General features: G+C 56.1%; 11 protein-coding genes across 11 annotated transcripts; 7 read left to right on the top strand and 4 right to left on the bottom strand.

The window, feature by feature from the left end:
• Positions 1-278: 278 nt before the first annotated feature.
• PHYSODRAFT_528702 (hypothetical protein) lies at positions 279-1,280 on the top strand (the record flags this gene model as incomplete). The annotated part of the gene is made up of 1 exon (XM_009538835.1): positions 279-1,280. The coding sequence occupies one exon, from the start codon at positions 279-281 to the stop codon at positions 1,278-1,280; it is 1,002 nt and encodes a 333-aa protein (XP_009537130.1).
• A 547-nt stretch (positions 1,281-1,827) lies between these two features.
• PHYSODRAFT_529204 (hypothetical protein) lies at positions 1,828-5,502 on the top strand (the record flags this gene model as incomplete). Its single annotated transcript, XM_009538834.1, has 1 exon — positions 1,828-5,502. The coding sequence occupies one exon, from the start codon at positions 1,828-1,830 to the stop codon at positions 5,500-5,502; it is 3,675 nt and encodes a 1,224-aa protein (XP_009537129.1).
• A 151-nt stretch (positions 5,503-5,653) lies between these two features.
• Positions 5,654-6,913, bottom strand: PHYSODRAFT_565469 (hypothetical protein; the record flags this gene model as incomplete). Its single annotated transcript, XM_009538833.1, has 1 exon — positions 5,654-6,913. The coding sequence occupies one exon, from the start codon at positions 6,911-6,913 to the stop codon at positions 5,654-5,656; it is 1,260 nt and encodes a 419-aa protein (XP_009537128.1).
• A 464-nt stretch (positions 6,914-7,377) lies between these two features.
• On the top strand, positions 7,378-7,821 carry PHYSODRAFT_288906 (hypothetical protein; the record flags this gene model as incomplete). Its single annotated transcript, XM_009538832.1, has 1 exon — positions 7,378-7,821. The coding sequence occupies one exon, from the start codon at positions 7,378-7,380 to the stop codon at positions 7,819-7,821; it is 444 nt and encodes a 147-aa protein (XP_009537127.1).
• Positions 7,822-8,474: 653 nt separating this feature from the next.
• Positions 8,475-8,962, top strand: PHYSODRAFT_356035 (hypothetical protein; the record flags this gene model as incomplete). The annotated part of the gene is made up of 1 exon (XM_009538831.1): positions 8,475-8,962. One exon carries the CDS (start codon positions 8,475-8,477, stop codon positions 8,919-8,921), a length of 447 nt encoding a protein of 148 aa, XP_009537126.1. The 3' UTR covers positions 8,922-8,962.
• A 311-nt stretch (positions 8,963-9,273) lies between these two features.
• Positions 9,274-9,528, bottom strand: PHYSODRAFT_529376 (hypothetical protein; the record flags this gene model as incomplete). Its single annotated transcript, XM_009538830.1, has 1 exon — positions 9,274-9,528. A coding segment is annotated over one exon (255 nt), but the record flags the coding sequence as incomplete, so codon positions are not given.
• An 892-nt stretch (positions 9,529-10,420) lies between these two features.
• On the top strand, positions 10,421-10,804 carry PHYSODRAFT_306691 (hypothetical protein; the record flags this gene model as incomplete). Its single annotated transcript, XM_009538829.1, has 1 exon — positions 10,421-10,804. One exon carries the CDS (start codon positions 10,421-10,423, stop codon positions 10,802-10,804), a length of 384 nt encoding a protein of 127 aa, XP_009537124.1.
• A 1,229-nt stretch (positions 10,805-12,033) lies between these two features.
• On the top strand, positions 12,034-12,891 carry PHYSODRAFT_340636 (hypothetical protein; the record flags this gene model as incomplete). Its single annotated transcript, XM_009538828.1, has 2 exons — positions 12,034-12,469; positions 12,503-12,891. The coding sequence occupies 2 exons, from the start codon at positions 12,034-12,036 to the stop codon at positions 12,889-12,891; spliced, it is 825 nt and encodes a 274-aa protein (XP_009537123.1).
• Positions 12,892-13,519: 628 nt separating this feature from the next.
• Positions 13,520-14,401, bottom strand: PHYSODRAFT_340635 (hypothetical protein; the record flags this gene model as incomplete). Its single annotated transcript, XM_009538827.1, has 1 exon — positions 13,520-14,401. The coding sequence occupies one exon, from the start codon at positions 14,399-14,401 to the stop codon at positions 13,520-13,522; it is 882 nt and encodes a 293-aa protein (XP_009537122.1).
• A 379-nt stretch (positions 14,402-14,780) lies between these two features.
• Positions 14,781-15,635, top strand: PHYSODRAFT_340634 (hypothetical protein; the record flags this gene model as incomplete). Its single annotated transcript, XM_009538826.1, has 2 exons — positions 14,781-15,216; positions 15,250-15,635. The coding sequence occupies 2 exons, from the start codon at positions 14,781-14,783 to the stop codon at positions 15,633-15,635; spliced, it is 822 nt and encodes a 273-aa protein (XP_009537121.1).
• A 579-nt stretch (positions 15,636-16,214) lies between these two features.
• PHYSODRAFT_340633 (hypothetical protein) lies at positions 16,215-16,473 on the bottom strand (the record flags this gene model as incomplete). The annotated part of the gene is made up of 2 exons (XM_009538825.1): positions 16,215-16,230; positions 16,268-16,473. 2 exons carry the CDS (start codon positions 16,471-16,473, stop codon positions 16,215-16,217), a joined length of 222 nt encoding a protein of 73 aa, XP_009537120.1.
• Between the last annotated feature and the right edge of the window lie 115 nt (positions 16,474-16,588).

Below are 16,588 nucleotides of genomic sequence, written 5' to 3'. Positions count from 1 at the left end.
AGTACAGTAAGTTGAAGTGCTCCGTAGCCATGTCCAGCGGCTCACGTCCAGTTGCACCGACAGAGAGGAACGCCGCCACGCAGACGCTGGTTGGCCTTGTCATGTGCTCTGGTGTACTGTACCACACCGCCGGGCAAATCCCTCGGCACCGGTCTCTGTCTAATCGCGCAGTCGCGTCTCCGAGCCACTGGCCTCCGCTCCGCGACCTCCTTCGAATATCGGCGCCGGTCCCCCTTCAGTCCCCAAGTCTCCACTTCAAGTTCAGAGCCCGTTGAGCGATGCAGGAGGGGGTCAAGTTCCAGTTCCTGTGCTTCGGCTTCGGCCAGGTCATCATGCTGCTCAACGTGGCGTCGGGCATCCTGTCCAAGTACCTGACGCTCGAGAACGCGAGTCTGCCCACGCTGCAGAGCACCTGTCTGTACGTGCTGCTGGCCGTCGTGTACCTGGGCGTGCGCTTCGTGCGCAAGACGCCGCTCATCGGCGTGCCGTGGTGGTTCTACGTGCTGCTGGCCGTCGTGGACGTGGAGGGCAACTACTTCGCCGTCAAGGCGTACAACTACGCCAACTACGCGACGCTGAGCCTCATCCTCAACATGACGGTGCCCTTCGTGACGCTCTTCTGCTTCCTGTTCCTCAAGACCCGCTACGCGCTGCGCCACTACGTGGGCGCGGTCATCGCGCTCGGCGGCTCCGTCGTCATCTTCGTGTCCGATTACACCTCGTCGGCCAACGGCACCTCGAGCCGCGAGGTGCGCGGTGATATGTACGCGCTCATCGCCGCCGCCTTCTATGCCACGTCCAACGTCATGATCCAGGCCGTGGTCAAGACGCGCGACGTCGACTCGAACGTCGAGTGCCTGGGCTTCCTGGGGCTCTGGGCCTCCGTCGTGTCCATCATCCAGGTGCTCGTGCTCGAGCGCGGGCCCATCGAGGACGTGGACTTCACGGGCCGCGTCTACGGCTACATGGCCGGCTACGTCTGCGTGCTCTTCGTCTTCTACACCATCACGTCCGTCTTCCTGCGCTGGGCCGAGAGCCTCATGTTCAACCTCGGGCTGCTCACGGCGCCGGTCTTCACCGTGGCCGTGTCCTACCTCATCTTCGACGAGGCCGTCAACAAATGGTACTGGCTCGCGCTCGCGCTCGTGTACGTGGGGCTCATTTGCTACAGCTCAGCCCCGGCGCCGCAGGAGGCGGCGGCGGCCAAGCCCCGCGACGACGAGGACAAACCCGACCACTACGCTGAAGCGCTCACCCCCAACGCCACGAGCTACGCATAAATCTTAACACGCAACGCAACAATTAAGAAGAAGTAATGGCTCATACTTTCACTAGTCCTCTGAACAACTCATACAGCCTCCATAAAGTTGCTAAGCTAAAGCAGCTAGATAAGGTAAGCAAGGTTAAGCCTTGACTTGAGTTGAAGTCGCTCCAGTACAGCATTGACCTGGACTCTGTTGCTCTCGATGAGTTTCCTCGCACAAGGCGGGAATCTCGCTGCCGTGAGTAGTCCAGGTAGATCGTCACGTTGACACCACCTCATCGGTCAGTATATCCCCCCCCCCGAGTTCTCATCGCCCCTCTCATCAGTGATGTCGTCCCCCTCATCAGTGATGCATACTAAAACCAAAACACGCTCCGCTTGTGCCAGCCGTTACAAACTTCAAGTCTAAACAATCACTCTGCGAGAAAACGTCGCACCGATTGGCCAGGTGTATACGAGCACAGATTGAATCATCACTCTGGGATAATCGCACAGATTACAGCATCACTCTGGCCAATACTAATCGCCAGTCATTTCGCGGCCATTATCCGAACAAGCGGACCATGGACCCGCAGCTGTACCAGCAGGTGCTGCTGGCCGTGCAGGTGAGCCACTCGCCGCTGGCGTCCGCGGCGGAGCGGCAGGCCGCGTACGCCTTCTGCGAGGACTTCAAGGGCCGCGCGGACTGCGCGCTGTACGCGGCGGCGCTGTACCGCAACCCGGGGGCGGACGCAGGCGACGCGCTGGAGCTGCACCGGCGCCGCCACTTCGCGCTGCACGTGCTGGAGCACCACGTGCTCACGCGCTGGGGCGCGCTGCCCGCCGAGGAGCAGCAGCGCATGCGCGCGGAGCTGGTGGCGCTGCTGCTGCGCGCGGAGGACGCGGGCGGAACCGACAGCATCGAGCCCGTGTTCGTGCGCGAGAAGAAGGTGGCGCTGCTGGCGCAGATGGCCAAGCGCCAGTTCCCGCAGCGCTGGCCGAAGCTGCTGCCCGAGCTGCTGCAGGTGTGGCAGGCCGGCTCGGCCGCGCAGATCGAGCTCGTGCTCATGATCCTGCGCTCGCTAGCCGAGGACTGCGTCAGCAGCTCGTTCAACACGTCCATCCCGCCGGCCAGGAGGAAGGACATCCTGCAGGGACTCAACGTGTGTCTGCCGCAGCTCTTCCCGGTCGTGTACCAGGAGCTGGAGAAGCAGTACGCAGTGTTCAAGTCCCCCGCGGCGTCAGCCGCAGAGAGGAACATCAGCCAGAGACTTATTCATGCAGCGCTGGACATGTTGAAGGAGTTCCTCGAGTGGATGCCGCTGGAGCGGCCGGTGGACCCGAGTACCAACTTCATTATGGTGGCTGTGCTGCTGCTGGACGACGCGGAGTTCCGCGTGGCAGGCGCGGAGTGTCTGGAGGTGTACATGACCAGAGGCTTCGGCAAGGACCACAGAGCCATTATGCTGCAGAGTATCAGCCAGATTATTGAGAAGGTGGACACGCTGGACCTGACGACGCTGGAGCCAGATCTGGAGGCGAATTTACTGTTCCACAAGAAGCTGAACGACATGCTGGTGACGTGGGGAACGTGTCAGCTGGACGTGCTGCTGCTGGACGGAGCTGGAGAGCAGGAGATGGCGCTGCTGCGCGTGATCCTCAAGAACTTGTGCAAGTTGTTCGCGCACCCGAGCCTCATTCTGACGGAGGCGCAGATCATTTTCTGGCTTACAGTACTGAAGAACAAGACGGTGCTGAAGCAGGGAGAAGCGTACTTGGCGGACGTTCTGGAGCAGCTTCGACAGGTTTCGTTTGACAAGTACTTTAAGCTGGGCTCGCCCGAGCGGGAACACCCGGGACCGCAAGCGGTGGCGTGCGAGTGCAGCAGGGAGGAGTTCGACGACCACAACGAGTACATTTCGTACTATGGAAACTTCCGAGGACGACTGTACGCGCTGATCCGTGTGTTGGTGCAACTGAACCCCACGGTTGTGTTGCAGTCACTGCATGAGCGACTGGCGTTCGTGCTCACGCAGTACCCGGCAGGCACAGACCACCTGAGCGCTGATCGTGGCCTCTGTACTGACCTCAGCACGGCGTATTTGTGCCACGAAGGCATCTCGTCCCTGATAGACTGCATCGTCAAGCAGCTCCCACCAAATGCAATGCAAAACCCCACAAACCACCAGGCACTGCAGGCGATTTTGCAGGCGATTCTGTCGTTTGACACGCCCGATCCTCTTCTTAAGTTCCGCCAGCTTCTTGTGCTGGCGTCGTTTGCCAAGTACTACGTCCTGGATGGCAGCACGCTCACGGCGGTGTTTGAAATGCTTTTCGCGAATATCAACTTTGTGATGTCCGGGGAGGACGTGCACGGCAAGATGAGCAGTGGAACGATCAACGTTCGGAGGCGGGCGCTGTCATCGCTGGTTTCCATTTGCCAGGCGATCCCTGCGCACATTTTGCCAGTGCTCCCCGTCCTGTGTACGAAGGCTCAGGAACTGTTTGCGGCAGATCGCGTGACCGATACGGAGGGTGTGATGCTGTACGAAATGCTGGTGCTGGTGTCCAACTCGATGGAGAATAAGGAGGAACGCGTGCAGTTTGTGCAGCAGATTGTCCAGGATCCGCTGGCTCAATGGACGTCGCCAGAGATGACTGCGCTTGTGAGCTCCCCACAGAGTATTGTGACTGCAATTGAAGCGGCAGCTAACGATGAGAAGTCGAAGAAACTACTCGGGATGATTGTGAAGACCCTGACGACATTGTATGGTATCGCTAAGCGAGCAGGGGTCACGTATTCGCCCAAGGCTACAGAAGACACAGGGGCGTTCGAGGCCGCGTGGCCGTATCTACTGCCGAATTTGTTGGCGCTTGTGCGCTCGCTTCATGGTCTTCGGGAACCCGCTGTGAAGGAGGCGGTGCTGAAAACTTCTACTGCCTGCTGGTTGATGAGCGTCTCCGTGGACGAAGTGGCTCAGTTGCTTGGAGGAAAAAACCAGCTCGAAGAGGAGGAAGTTGCCAAACTACCGGTCGCCTCTAAGTGGTCAAAGTGGCACAAGAACGTCCGTGATATCTCGTACCATTTGATGGGAGTAGCAGTGGGCCAGGCCAACTTCTACAAGAACCCGCAGGTGGCATCGGTACTGCAGAACAGCATGCTCAGCGATCTGGACCTGATGGAGCACCGCCACCTGAAGGGTGCATTGGCTTACGTCTACTTGCCGTTCCTGAAGAACTGCCCGCGCGAACTCTACCCATCGCTGCTGGATCCGGTGCTTGCGACGCTGTTCGGCCATTTCGCGCAGCGGGCAACATCGATCTTCCAGCGTCCTGCTGCTGGCGACAAACCCGTTCAAACGCCTTGGAGCGCGTTGGTGGTCGGAATTGAAGACGCGAAGCAGGAGATTGCGCGTGAGAAGATGGTGATGGAGCTGACTCGACAAGTGATCGACTTCATTGAGTACGCCGTCGACCCCAAGACTGTCGTGGGCACTGACACAGACAACCCGAAACACGTGACGAGTCCCGAGGATGCAGTGCTGCGCGACTATATTCTGACACAATCGCCCTCGCTGCCGTTTGCAATCGGCGCGATCTTGGTGCAGGTGATTTGCTGGAAGGACACGTTGAGCTGCCGCAAGGCCGTGCTCTTGGGCGACAAACTGGCCAACGTGCTTCACGCGGACACCAAGTATCACGCTCTGCTAGGCCGCGAGCTCTTCTCTGCGGCGCTTCAGGGCATTCTGCGCGAGCATGTGGGCCACGTGAAGGAGGACGGTCTCAAGTGGGAGATCATCAACCTGGCGCGTAACATTTACTGCAGGCTCACGCTGGGCCTGACTCCCGTGGAAGAGTGCAAGGGCATCGACCCATGCAACCAACCGCTTCGCCCCGCGTCGTCGCTGTGCGCAGCGCCTCGTGAGATTTTATTATCTCTTCCAGACGTCACGCCCGGTCAGGTGGAAGCGCTCGACACCTTGTTGCGTGAGAAGCACAGCATGAAGACACAGAAGAACGCGTTCAAGGAGCTCCTGGAGATGCCCATCCTGGCGATCCGTCGCGAACAAGCTCTGGCGTCGGGCTCTGCCTCACCTTTGGCAGGAATCTTGGGCAGCAACATGAGCGCCTCGATCAAGAAAATCCTCGACATCCCGGAGATGCTCGTGATCCCCAGCAGGGAGTTCGAGGCCCAGGTCAAGTGGCAGCAAGCGCAGAACCCGAATCTCGATACGCAGTCGCTCTTCGGTGCGCAGTGAGAAGGGAAATCCCAACAGGTAGGTAGGTACTCACAAACATGGTCCGCGTTTACAACGTAACGTGATCTAATCAATCCAACGATAGAAAGCAACAAAGAGATAGCAAAAATGCAGCCACCACTAATAAAGCAAACAAGTAGGCTACCAAAACTTATCTTTCTGCGTTGGCGCCACCTTCTGCTTGGCCTGGAGCTTCCGTCTCTGCTGGTGCTTCCTCTACTGGCGCCCGGAAGGGCTTCTTCTGCGGCATGTCCTGGAACACCATGACGTCGTCTCCAATAACCAGCCCGTACTTTGCGTTGAAAGCAGCGACGTCGGGTACGTCGTCTTCAGCTCGACACAAGTACAGCGTGCGCTCTAGATGGTACATTAGCGGCGGGCTGATGTAGTGGAAGGCCACGCTGTCGGGCGCAGCAGACCCCTCTTTCCACCGCACGCCGCCGATGTGGTAGTGATACTGCACGTACCAGTAGTCATGTCGGTTCGGGTTCGTGAAGTACACGCCCTTGGGCTTATCCGCGTGCCAGCGCTCTCTTCCTTCGTGGTCGCGCGTATCCCACGGGAAGACATCGTGCCACATCATGCAGAACGAGATGGACGCGTCGTCCGGCAGCATCTCGCTGTATCGGTCCGAGAGGCACGTCCAGTCGGGTAGAATGTTCACGATCTTGTCCATATACAGTCGGTTCATGACGTAGCCCGGTCCTCCCGAGTTGAAGACCCACCGCTCCCACCTCGACCGCCAAATGTTCTCGAGCGAGTCGTCCACGATGTAGTAGCTCACCAGGTCCTGGGTCAAGTTGAATCGGTGGCCCATCTGCATGGGCTCCCTCTTGTAGGCCTGTAAGATCTCGGGCCTCCGCAGATACTGGCGCAGGTTTTCCATGACCACGTACGCGTCGTCGTCGGCCTTGTAGAACCAGTCGAAGTCGTGGCGGAAGTGCTCGTGCACGTAGCGCAGCGTGGCCTTGTGCTTCTGCCACAGGTGGTTGTGATCGGCGATGACGTCCATCTTGACCACCTCGTAGCGCTGCTCTCTATCTGTATTGGCCGCCACAACGATGGTGTCCGTGGTGTTGCTGAAGAACATGAGCTTGTCGCAGCGCTGGCCCCACGTCTCCGCCACGGCCTGCGCGCGGGTCTTGTGGTGCACCGAGATGGTGTTCACGAAGCAGAAAATCCGTGGATACATGCGATTTTCCCCGGATTTTTGCGCGGGAGGCGGCTCCGGCGTCACTTTGACGAGCCCCAGAGCGTGGTGCGAGCGGTCGATGTCCAGAGCGCACAGATCGGCCTTGGAGAGGCCCAAGACGGGCGGCGGAGGCGGCAGCATGTCCGAGTCCGCGTAGCACGAAGGGGGCAGCGCCGAGAGCTGCAAAAACGAGAGGAGAAGCACGAGATGCCGCAGCATTGGTGACCGGAGTTGCAGCGCACGCGGAGGCCTCTGGACGCGGCAGGGAGGAGGCATCGTGAGGTGTTCCGACAGCTTGCGCTGCTGCGGTAACGTGGCCTGGTGTTGTCAATTGCAAAATCAGTTTTTATCTGTTCGAGGACGGACCAATGGGGGTGCGGTGTGACGGACGGTGCAAGAGCATGAATACAGTAAAGTACGGTTATGGAGCACAGGTTTTGCCTACATATGGAGAGCATGGGTACATCAATTGCAGGGATGACGGGTTCTAGAGATGACGGGGCTTTTTGCGGCCAGGCTAGTGATGACGGGGACCTAGAGATGGCGGGGATCTAGAGTAGAATGGACAGTGACTTGTTGTAATCGTTGAGCCGCGTGCTTGCCGAGCTATAACCTCTTCACTCCAGAATTTGCTTTCCAACGCCAAGAACGGTTGTACAGTATAACCGAGACTCTAATAAGTCATGCGCGCCTTCCTCATCCTGCTCCTGGTACTGGTGACTCTCGTCGCTACTGTCGCGGTATCTGCAAGCAACCATCAAACCTCCCAGAACCTAAATCAACCGACCGATGCTCCAGAGTCCGAGACTGCCCAGGGGCGAATGTTGCTGCGAACTGCTTTCGACGACTTCGAAGAGAGGGGGGTCATGGACTCTCCCAAGAAGATGGGAAAGTCAACCGTCAAGTCCTACCACAAGGTAGGACTTGACGGTTACGTGAACATTAAGTCTGGCGCTTTGGACATGGAGAAAACGACGAGCACGTTCCTCACCAAGAGCTTCAACCCCGACCAGGTGCACAAGTGGTTGCAACTGGATGACGGACGCAGTAGTTGGCACGTGCGCGAATTTATGACCTGTACAAGGCGAAGTATATGGTACCCTGGGTGGAAATCCAGGTTTAATTAGTGCATGCAGGGCAGCAATTGAGCAGCAATGCATTGCCCGGTTTTGAGGAGTGTTGTTCAGTGTGCACTCCACAAACGACACCAAGTTCCATCGGGATGGCAAAGGTATCTCGATATCGTTTAAGTGTCCAGATTGGCTCCATAACTTTTAGAAGAGGGCAACGTCTACAGCTATCTACTGGTATAGAAGTCGTGCAGTACTTTGACTCGAAAAGGGCGCGGGTCTTGTGGTGGCGTCTGCGTGTAGAAGCAGCAAGCGTGGCCACGAGATAATTTTGCGCGCCAGGTTCCTCTTTATCATGCTCAGTCATGGCATGCGGTACACTGTGCATGATAAAGAGTTGGTACCATTACATGTAGAGACCACGCCGTCCCATTGTACTGCCATTTTATCATGGGCTTTGATCAAGGATAGCGACAGTGTTGCGGATCCCTGTGCTTAGTTGGCACAACAAAGGCTTGAAAACACTGGATCACGACCACAGCCGGTTTGGTGCAATACATCTGCAGGTCGCAGCAGATCCCGCGATTTTGGGGTGGCGGTGTCACCTCTCCACTCTAGAATTTGCGTTTGTCGTCAAGTTGTTGGAATTTGCCGCCGCCATGTGGCGGCAGTCGAGGAAGACAGATCAGTATCTGAGACCGTAACAAGAAATGCGCGCCCTCCTCGTCCTGCTCCTGGCAGTGGCCACTCTCCTCGCCGGCGTCTCGGGGTCGGTTAGCAACCTCCAAACGTCACAGAACCTCATTCAACCGGCCGATGCTGTCGAGTCGGAGAGCACGCAAGGGCGAATGCTGCTGCGAACTGCTGGCGTCGACGAAGAAGAGAGGGGAATCCTGGACGTTGTCAAGAAGCTGGGAACATCTACGGCCAAGTGGCCCAAGAACACGTACCACAAGCTCTACGTGAACTTTATGTCAGGCATGATGGACATCGAGAAAACAGCGAACGCGTTCCTCAAGAAGAACATCAACCCAGATAAGGTGTTCAAGTGGCTGAAGCTTAGCAACGGAGACTACACGCACGAGCGAAAACTATACGACCTCTACAAGGAAAAGTACATTGCCAAGCACCCTGGGTGGACGTCCAAGCTCAGCTAAGTAGCATCGTGGAGTGAATGCATACATTCTTGAAAACTCGTACAGTATCTCAAATGCATCAGTCTTAATACCATCGCAATTGGTGGAGCTACGGCAATTCGTCCAAACTAGCGTTTGCTCGGAGGAAGCACTTCGACTAGTCTGATGCCAAATCGGCTTACCGGTAAGTTTCACAGCGAAAGTCGTGACTATTAAATGAGTGGCAAGTGTGATTCTTTCGAAACGAAGATGTTCATACACAACTGTTTGGGAACTTTGCTTAAAATGTCTTAGACCTGGTGGCTAACCTGTGTTAATGGTGCTCGTGATTTCTCGATAACTTATAAAAGTTTCCTTGCGCGTGTAGTTTTTGTTATGCTTGCTTGTACGGGGGGAGAGTGTCTTGCGGGCCGAAGTTGCAGGTCCCGAGTTTGTAGCTCTTGATGTGCGTAGCCATCTGTGCGAGAGTGCAGCATGGGAACCAAAAGGATACGCAGTAGACCTCGCAACAGCCACCAGGGATCTTGAAGCGCTCTCGAGTGAGTTGACGTATCTGCCAGATCCGCACGACGCGGATCGCGTGTGCAATCCCACAAGTGAACGAGAACAACAGCACAAGAGTGATCAACTCACAAGTACTCCCCTTATCTGCGCACTATTTCCACGAAGTTTTATATATATTTCACAGCTACAATGCGTCCCCGTTCCCTCATCGCCAAAGCCAGCAAGCGAGTCAGACGAAAGCTCGGCCTACGCGGGCCAGAACGCTCAAGCGCAATCGGGCTGCCCGAATAACAAAGCTATAGGGTTGAGGGATCCATCGAGTTACATTAATCGCTACGTGAAAATATTCTTGTATGCTTTTGGTTTCGAATTGTTGCGGACTAACATTGAAAATTATTGCGGCAGTGAAATCAACATGCAAGGGGAGCCTTGATTTCTACATCACTGGAGAGATGGTGCTTCATGCACAAGATTTTCGGCTAGCTACAACTTTGCGGTTTGTCTAGGTTTATGGTAGCATTCACGCCAGACGCGCCTACGCGCTACGCACATGGATCTTAATCGCACGAGGCGGTCCTTGTTAGCACTGAGGCTCGCTGGTACTCATTTAAAAGTATGACGCCATAGCATCAATTTCAATGAAATGTGCAAGATTACTATACCGGGTGATATTTGGGGTTTTCATTTAAATTTTAAACTATAATACGTCGAAGTAGATAGTTTTTCTGCGCAGATGTTGGCCAATAAAAAAATAATCGGCACCCGCACTATTTGGTTCAGTTCTTTCGTGCTAGGCGCTGTGGTATGCTGCCAAAGTGTCGTGTGACCCTGATTCGTAGCTTGCAGGCGGACGGACACTCTCCGTACTTTTCGTCGCGAAGCAACTTTTGCAGCACAACACAGGGTGTCCATCGCAGCAGAACCAAACGAAGCAATAGTGAAGGCAATCTTCGCAGAAGCTTCTATCGGAGCACCCGGAGCAACAATACGCTGAGACGCAGGGGCAGCAGAACAGTATGGCACAGCCCATTAGCACCGCCAGAGGAATCTGTAGACACTTTCCGCAGAAGCTGTCTTCAAACGAGATGGTCGCTGGAGCCCGCCTGCCAGCAACTTGGTCTACCTTTGGATCCTCAGTCGCTGCAGAAACCTTTTCCTCTGTAGAATCGTCCTCTACTGCGATGACGGTGAGCGTTGACTCCTCGATCTTGACCGCCGCGAGTTCTGGCGTGCCATCTTTCGCTGAACGTTTGCGCCTGGACGACTTGAAAAACGAAATGGTTGCTCTCTTGGCGTTCTTGGCTTTGCCCATCGTCAACGTTGAATTTACTGCTGCTGCTGGTGAGGATATCCGCCGAGTCTCCAAGCCACGAAGTTGTGGAATGGTTATTCAGTATTGAGCCGACTGTATGGGGGAGGGGGGCCGCAAGAGGAAGAAGACGCTCTCTCTCAGCTGACTTCATCTAAAAGTGGCAATTGGAATAGTACAGCAGCATCCCATCCCTCGGAATGGCACGGCCGGTTGTCTTCTGAGCGTCGGCAGTGGCAGTAACGTGCAACGAGACGGAGAAGTCGTTTGTTCCCATATTCAGGGATTGGAAAATATATATTGGCCAGCATTTTTCAGCGTTAGTAAGCATTGCAGTATGGATTGCAATCCACCATGCAGAACAATATAGCATTGGTATTGCATGCCTTCACCGCAATCCCGTATTGCAATCTACCGTTCGCCTGCAATACAGTATTGCAATACTACGCATCTGTTTAAAGTGGTCAACTAGATGCCTGTGAAGGTTCAAGTCCATCGTACCTTGTGATAAGTGTACGGGGAAGCGCGGTTCAAGGTTGGCTAATGTTATTTTTGCCCGAAGGTGTTGGAATAGGAGGAACGAGGCAGAGACCAACTCACTACATTCGTACTTCATTCCTCCCCCCTCCAGTACAAGCAGCATCGTGTCCAGTAGTCTTCACCTAGATAACGCGAGTCCTTAGCGTCAATCCTGCTCTTTGGGCGAGCAAAACGGTTGCCGTAGCGATACGTAAATGCCAGGGCCGCGAACGCTGCCTCAAGCACTTCTCCAGAGTGAACTAGCTGCACCACAGTGAATTGGTTTTGAGATACACCTACAATATAGTATTGCTCCTTACATGACAATATATTATTGCAATACATAGGGACTCCGCAATATCGTATTACAATACAATCTGCAATACAGTATCGTATTGTATTGGCAAATGGCGGTATTGGTACTGGACCAATATATTTTTTTCCAATCCCTGCCCATATTCCTTCCTTAGGTCACTTGAGGTGGCGTGCAGAAATCGAGAAGTGAAAACCTCAAACAACGGCTTGAAGCTTTGAGCAGTTGTGACCGAGATACCCGCACCCAGGTGCCAATCCGATGGGAGAACTTCCACATCGCTCAATCCAAGCCGGATCTGGCTGTAGTCATCCACCCCCTTCACCAGTGCAAGAGACACGATGGTCGACGTCGGTTGACCCAAACACGAGGCTTGCTCGGACCCACCTCTCTCATTATTCGTTCCGCCTCCTGCTCCACACTCGTCCACCAAGCAACCAACCACGCAACCAAGCAACCAACCAAGCAACCAAACAACCAGTTCCAAGATGCACTGTAACTTCTTCGTCGTGCTGGGCCTCTGCGTCAGCGCCTCTATCCTGCACGCGACCGACGCGGGTGCGGCCCGACGCGTAGCCCCCGATCGCCGCCGTTTGGGCCTCAACTACGACTACGACTACGGACACCAGCGCGAGCACCATGACCCGAAGAAGCACCACCACGAGAAGGGCCGGTCCTACTACCGCCGCCGCCGTCTCGAAGATGCCAAGGCGGCCGAGTCCTCGGACTATGCCTACGGCAAGGACGACAAGTACGGCAAAGACAAAAAGGACGACAAGTACGGCACGGACACGTACAGCTATGGTAAGGATGACAAGTACGGCCACGACGACTACGAGCACACGAGTTACGGGTATGACGACTATGGCTACAAGAGCTACGGCAGGGGCGACTGCGACGACTACGGCAAGAAGGACTACTACGGTCGTGGTGACTACTACGGCAAGGACATCTAAGGTTACGGCTACGACGACTACGACGACTACGGCTACTACCCGGACTCGTACGGCTACGGCTACGGCTACGGCTACTACCCGACCTACTACTCGTCGTACTACGACTACCCTGGCAACTACTACGGCTACACCTACGGCTATGGCTACCCTGGTGTTGGCTTGGGCTACGAGTCCGCGACGGCTGGCGGAGACGCTGGCCTGACGGAATCGGCCACCGAGTCTGTGACTGCAGACGACTCCCCCAAGGCGGTGGTGGAGGAGAAGAAGACGCCGTCGAAGGAGGACAAGTCGAAGGAGGACAAGTCGAAGGAGGACAAGTCGAAGGAGGACAAGTCGAAGGAGGACAAGTCGAAGGAGGACAAGTCGAAAGACAAGTCGAAGGGCAAGTGAGGCGCTCCGAGAGCGGAAGGTCCGAGCATGGCTCGCGCCTGCGTGTGAAATATGGATGGGCGTCTAGTGTAGCCCACAGCGTGTGCAAGGTATAATGTAGCGTCGACAAAAACTGGCTGCGGTTTTAGCAATCAGCGCCAATAGATGTGTTTTGGTTGCTTTCGGTCCCGTTTTCTTGTTCCTTGTAATTCTGTGCTTGACCTTGACATTGTCGTATCGGGATGCATGAGCTGGGCTGGTCAGTTATGGCGTGCATGGGATACATTCGGAACAACGTCGGCCAACGTTAAATGTGCATTCACTCACCAATTCGTCGAGAACATCAAACTTCGGATAGCAGCTTCGTTTTTGTAATTGTTCGCTAATGTCTCCAATGATTTGACATTTTCAGTTGTCAAAAAATGACTTGAATCTGATTTGGTTTGAGATATTGACACGATCTCGAGTATGTTGATATTTAGTAGAATAACCGAAATTTCGCATTCCGCGAGCGCGCCACGATCGCACGCGAACGCACGCACAAGACAAAAAAGACGAACAGGCATACACGAACACTTCAACTCGTTCTTGCTACGTCAATTACTCGTCCATCTATCTACTCGACCAAAACGTATAGTGCATCCATCTCCTACGCCGCTCCACCGGCGGCAAACTGACCCGCGCCACCGCCAAACTGCCCTGCGGCTCCCAAGCCACCGCCGAGTCCACCGGCTCCGAATCTTCCGCCGTTCATGCCGCCGAAGCCGCTGAGACCCCCCATTCCACCACCAACACCAGCACCGGCGCCACCGAATCCACCGGCTCCGGCACCTCCGAAGCGTCCGCCAAAGCCGCCCATGCCTCCTCCCATTTGACCACCAAGACCGCCAACTCCTCCAAGACCACCAGCGCCTCCAAGACCACCACCAGCTCCTCCGAAACCTCCAGCGCCAGTGGCGGCACCAGCACCAACTGCGCCACGAGCGGCACCCGCTCCGTTCGGGGACGTCGGACCCGCACCGCCCGGTGTCGTCGGGGCGGGCGTCACCGGACCACCGCTGCTCAGTCCGCCATTGCCCGGACCCGCGACGCCTCCCATTCCCCCAGCGCCGGCAGCTCCAGCCCCACTAATAAAACCGTTCGTAGTCGTGCCAGCGGCCAGTCCCGGTGCGGCACCGTTGTCTGCAGCTCCGAATCGACCGCCGAGCGGACCGCCGTTTCCAAACCCTCCTCCGCCGAGCTGACCAAAGCCACCGACACCACCACCACCACCGGCGCCGCCGACTTGCCCAAGACCACCAGCCCCTCCGACGGCGCCAAGGCCTGCGCCTGCGCCAAGACCAGCACCAGCACCTGCGCTAAGACCTGCGCCGAAAGTGTTGGCGCCGCCAAACAAGGTGCCCTGGCCGAACTGCTCCCGGTCACGAGCCATGGCGGGACTCATGCGGCCCAGCCCGCGTGGGCCTTGTGCGAGAGTGCTGCCGTTCATACAGGCTAGCACCGTAAGTGCGAGTGCGAGTCGAGACATCATGGCGAAAAGGCGAAAGGTCTGCGGAAGCGGAAGCGGAAGCTGGCTGTGATTCACTTGAGGTGGCGTGCAGAAATCGAGAAGTGAAAACCTCAAACAACGGCTTGAAGCTTTGAGCAGTTGTGACCGAGATACCCGCACCCAGGTGCCAATCCGATGGGAGAACTTCCACATCGCTCAATCCAAGCCGGATCTGGCTTAGTCATCCACCCCCTTCACCAGTGCAAGAGACACGATGGTCGACGTCGGTTGACCCAAACACGAGGCTTGCTCGGACCCACCTCTCTCATTATTCGTTCCGCCTCCTGCTCCACACTCGTCCACCAAGCAACCAACCACGCAACCAAGCAACCAACCAAGCAACCAAACAACCAGTTCCAAGATGCACTGCAACTTCTTCGTCGTGCTGGGCCTCTGCGTCAGCGCCTCTATCCTGCACGCGACCGACGCGGGTGCGGCCCGAGGCGTAGCCCCCGATCGCCGCCGTCTGGGCCTCAACTACGACTACGACTACGGACACCAGCGCGAGCACCATGACCCGAAGAAGCACCACCACGAGAAGGGCCGGTCCTACTACCGCCGCCGCCGTCTCGAAGATGCCAAGGCGGCCGAGTCCTCGGACTATGCCTACGGCAAGGACGACAAGTACGGCAAAGACAAAAAGGACGACAAGTACGGCACGGACACGTACAGCTATGGTAAGGATGACAAGTACGGCCACGACGACTACGAGCACACGAGTTACGGGTATGACGACTATGGCTACAAGAGCTACGGCAGGGGCGACTGCGACGACTACGGCAAGAAGGACTACTACGGTCGTGGTGACTACTACGGCAAGGACATCTAAGGTTACGGCTACGACGACTACGACGACTACGGCTACTACCCGGACTCGTACGGCTACGGCTACGGCTACGGCTACTACCCGACCTACTACTCGTCGTACTACGACTACCCTGGCAACTACTACGGCTACACCTACGGCTATGGCTACCCTGGTGTTGGCTTGGGCTACGAGTCCGCGACGGCTGGCGGAGACGCTGGCCTGACGGAATCGGCCACCGAGTCTGTGACTGCAGACGACTCCCCCAAGGCGGTGGTGGAGGAGAAGAAGACGCCGTCGAAGGAGGACAAGTCGAAGGAGGACAAGTCGAAGGAGGACAAGTCGAAAGACAAGTCGAAGGAGGACAAGTCGAAGGAGGACAAGTCGAAAGACAAGTCGAAGGGCAAGTGAGGCGCTCCGAGAGCGGAAGGTCCGAGCATGGCTCGCGCCTGCGTGTGAAATATGGATGGGCGTCTAGTGTAGCCCACAGCGTGTGCAAGGTATAATGTAGCGTCGACAAAAACTGGCTGCGGTTTTAGCAATCAGCGCCAATAGATGTGTTTTGGTTGCTTTCGGTCCCGTTTTCTTGTTCCTTGTAATTCTGTGCTTGACCTTGACATTGTCGTATCGGGATGCATGAGCTGGGCTGGTCAGTTATGGCGTGCATGGGATACATTCGGAACAACGTCGGCCAACGTTAAATGTGCATTCACTCACCAATTCGTCGAGAACATCAAACTTCGGATAGCAGCTTCGTTTTTGTAATTGTTCGCTAATGTCTCCAATGATTTGACATTTTCAGTTGTCAAAAAATGACTTGAATCTGATTTGGTTTGAGATATTGACACGATCTCGAGTATGTTGATATTTAGTAGAATAACCGAAATTTCGCATTCCGCGAGCGCGCCACGATCGCACGCGAACGCACGCACAAGACAAAAAAGACGAACAGGCATACACGAACACTTCAACTCGTTCTTGCTACGTCAATTACTCGTCCATCTGTCTACTCGACCAAAACGTATAGTGCATCCATCTCCTACGCCGCTCCACCGGCGGCAAACTGACCCGCGCCACCGCCAAACTGCCCTGCGGCTCCCAAGCCACCGCCGAGTCCACCGGCTCCGAACCTTCCGCCGTTCATGCCGCCGAAGCCGCCGAGACCCCCCATTCCACCACCAACACCAGCACCGGCGCCACCGAATCCACCGGCTCCGGCACCTCCGAAGCGTCCGCCAAAGCCGCCCATGCCTCCTCCCATTTGACCACCAAGACCGCCAACTCCTCCAAGACCACCAGCGCCTCCAAGACCACCACCAGCTCCTCCGAAACCTCCAGCGCCAGTGGCGGCACCAGCACCAACT

This window comes from Phytophthora sojae (assembly GCF_000149755.1).
Source record: "Phytophthora sojae unplaced genomic scaffold PHYSOscaffold_12, whole genome shotgun sequence".
In the NCBI taxonomy this organism is placed as follows: domain Eukaryota; phylum Oomycota; class Peronosporomycetes; order Peronosporales; family Peronosporaceae; genus Phytophthora; species Phytophthora sojae.
The sequence above is the reverse complement of the archived record's forward strand: the minus strand, read 5'-3'. Positions and strand labels throughout refer to the sequence as shown.